Source organism: Vanessa atalanta, chromosome 27, assembly GCF_905147765.1.
Source record: "Vanessa atalanta chromosome 27, ilVanAtal1.2, whole genome shotgun sequence".
NCBI classification, from domain to species: domain Eukaryota; kingdom Metazoa; phylum Arthropoda; class Insecta; order Lepidoptera; family Nymphalidae; genus Vanessa; species Vanessa atalanta.
This window is the reverse complement of record NC_061897.1, coordinates 2,725,701-2,728,569: the sequence shown is the minus strand read 5'-3', so window position 1 is coordinate 2,728,569 and position 2,869 is coordinate 2,725,701. Positions and strand designations below refer to the sequence as shown.

General features: G+C 40.1%; 1 protein-coding gene across 1 annotated transcript; it reads right to left on the bottom strand.

Annotated features, from left to right (window-relative positions):
- Positions 1–520: 520 nt before the first annotated feature.
- On the bottom strand, positions 521–2,438 carry LOC125074256 (ephrin-B2a). The gene has a single exon (XM_047685539.1). It carries the CDS (start codon positions 1,987–1,989, stop codon positions 1,207–1,209), a length of 783 nt encoding a protein of 260 aa, XP_047541495.1. The 5' UTR covers positions 1,990–2,438; the 3' UTR covers positions 521–1,206.
- Between the last annotated feature and the right edge of the window lie 431 nt (positions 2,439–2,869).

The window sequence follows — 2,869 nt, the reverse complement described above, 5'->3', positions numbered from 1 at the left end:
CGATGACCCAAAAATTGCGAAAATGTCAAATTTTGGACGTATCCACAAAAAGCCTTCTAAAATTGAGGATGACTTCAATATGATACACGCTTTCAACGTTCACGAGGTTCGTACCTTCTGGTTTCAAATGTGAATTTAAAGAGATTTCCTAATTCAGATGTTAGCTTAATATAAATGAATTCAAAGGCTAGATCTGAAGTGTTTCCGCCATTTTTGAGCAAGTACTCAAATACATTTACAAGAAAACTGTGATCATCAAACATCATTAAATGCTCTGAAATGCGTAAAAGAAAATTTTGAGAAGCATTTAAGTCAGTCACGTAAATAATATTATTGAGGTGAAATGCATTATTTTTAAATACAAAAAAAAAACATATCACAAAGATAAAAAAGATAGAAATTAGTACACCCTAAATAAAACCAAAATCACAGTATGGATGAACAAGCTTCTAACTTGTCCATAGTTTTTTTTTTTTTAATATAAATAAATTCTAAGCGTTAGGTCGTATGGAAAATTAAAAAAAAATGTCTTTTGAACTAAATTAATATCTACCTAACTTCGTTCTATATAAGATTTCTCCTATTTCAGTACTCGAATCCTAATTCTTAATCAAATATCCTTCATTGCATTAGTGAAAATATAAAAATTTAATTCCTAATGGTTTAAGAAATCTATATTACCATTATACATATTAACGTTTTTTTTTTAATATTTATATATATATTTAAATGAGTTCGTAACTACGTCGCAGCATCTGCTATCCGATCTTCTTGTATAATAATAATAGTTCGATTATTCAATAGGCCAGATATACTTTAGTTACAATAGTAAAATTAGGCTCAGTGTTCCTTAAAGACTAAAAAATTTGTCAATGGAACTTTCTGGATATAACTAGGAATTTTGCACAACTCTAAAAAAACAGTCGTTTATCCTTTTCGGCACCAGATTAACATATCCACACAACACTACGTACTTACGAAATATCCGAAAAAATCCGTTATCCGTTCACAGAATTCCACAAACATTCCAATTTTAAAACACTAATGATTTCTTCGTCCACCACAATGTTTCACACAAATTCACGTAAAGACTAGAGAATCCGGATAGTTTAGAGATTGAAGGGATTGTAGTGTTTGTGTGGTGTGTGCCGAAGAGGGCTTGGCCAAAAGATCGGGTCGCGGTGGCCGCGCCGCTTTAGCGCACATTCACCGAGCCAGGGGCGCTAGGACGGCGCTCGCAGCCAAAGCCAGCGCGAGAGAGGAGGCGAGGGCCGCCCCGCGCGAGTACGACAGCTCCTCACTCTTCACAACCTCATTGGGTGTCTTATCGTACTTGTGCGTCTTTTTCGTGACCGGCTTGATGGTTGTTGTGGTAGTCGTGGTCGGTGGTGTCGTCGGTGGCGGTGGAGGCGGCGGAGGCGTGGGTTGAGGCGGCGGTGCGGGCGGCTGGTCCTCCGGCTTACAGCAAACACGAAAGACTAGTTTCATATTATGACTGAGGCAGCGCCCGCCGATGCGTCTATGCAGGTCGTCTTTACTCGACGTCGATATGAAGTAATAGTCTTTGCCCGGCAGGAACTCGAGCCCGCCGGGCTGAGGCGTAAACGGTCTAAAGGTAATCGTGAAAAACATCAGTTTGTGCGGTTTGTCGCATATAGCTATTATGCGAGGGTTCGGATTGGTTATCCTACACGTATCATATTCTTCTTTGCTGACATTATATATTATATACTTCTCCGTGTCCTCTTCGAATGTTCCCGGAGCGTAGACGGGACATATAATATTTACTTGGTCGTATTCAAACTGTGCATTACCTTTGTTGAGGTCGAATACGTGATCGGTATTGTCTATTCTGAATATACTATTCGTCGTGTTCCAATGTATATAGAATGATTTAGCGTAGTTTCCCATCACGCTTTCGATGAAAAAGACGAGGACTAACAGGGTCCAGGGCGCTTGTCGCATTCCGAAATAAGCAAAGGACACCATTCTGTCAGTTTATCGTTCACAAACTCTCATATCCGATCGAAGGCACGAACCACTTTTTCTAAGCTCCCCAATTCGCATACCAATCCATATTTAGACACAAACTTTATTTCCAACTCGAAACATCGTAAAACGTCCGCTTTACACAACAACACGAACCAATTCACTCATCGCACCGTAGGGTCCACCATGTTCGGTTCTCCACACTAGATTCTATTCATCGATAAATGAGGAATTTTATGGGACGTGGCCCGCTCTAAACTTCGATATAATCACTAAAAACCTCCCTCGTTCAACTCGAAACGCGTTAACTTTTGTCCAGTGATGATTTTTGTGTTTGTAAAACGTTGGAATTAATCAATACATCACAGATTTTTTACAATACTGAGGCGTTCTTTGTATAGGAGCGTGCGTCGCGGACAGGGTAGATACGTAGCGCCGCGCGGCGGTCGGTCGAACTACTGGAATGCTGCCCCGGCCGTCGGTACGCATGCGGCCCGCGCCCCGCCCCGCATCCCGCTACCCCTTCGGACGCGTTCGAGCTTCGAACGAACTTTACGCTCGTTTTTAGAGACCGAATTTATTTATGGTCATTATGGAAGACCTAAAATTAAATGTATTCTGTTGCATTTTAACAATTTATATACTTTTTCGTAGTTTCGTTTTATTTTATGATAAAATTGTAATGGTTAAACATTTTTAAAAACATAAACAACATAAATAAAAGGTAGAGACAAAAATATTATCGAAGGATATCTTGAACGCGTCCGACGCGTCGTTAAAAAAGTGCATTGCCACAAACAAGCTTTAAGCTCGCGAAGCCAGAGCAAAGGCTTTACGGGGCCTACGGTACAATATGGGCTAAATATTTAAATAGACCATT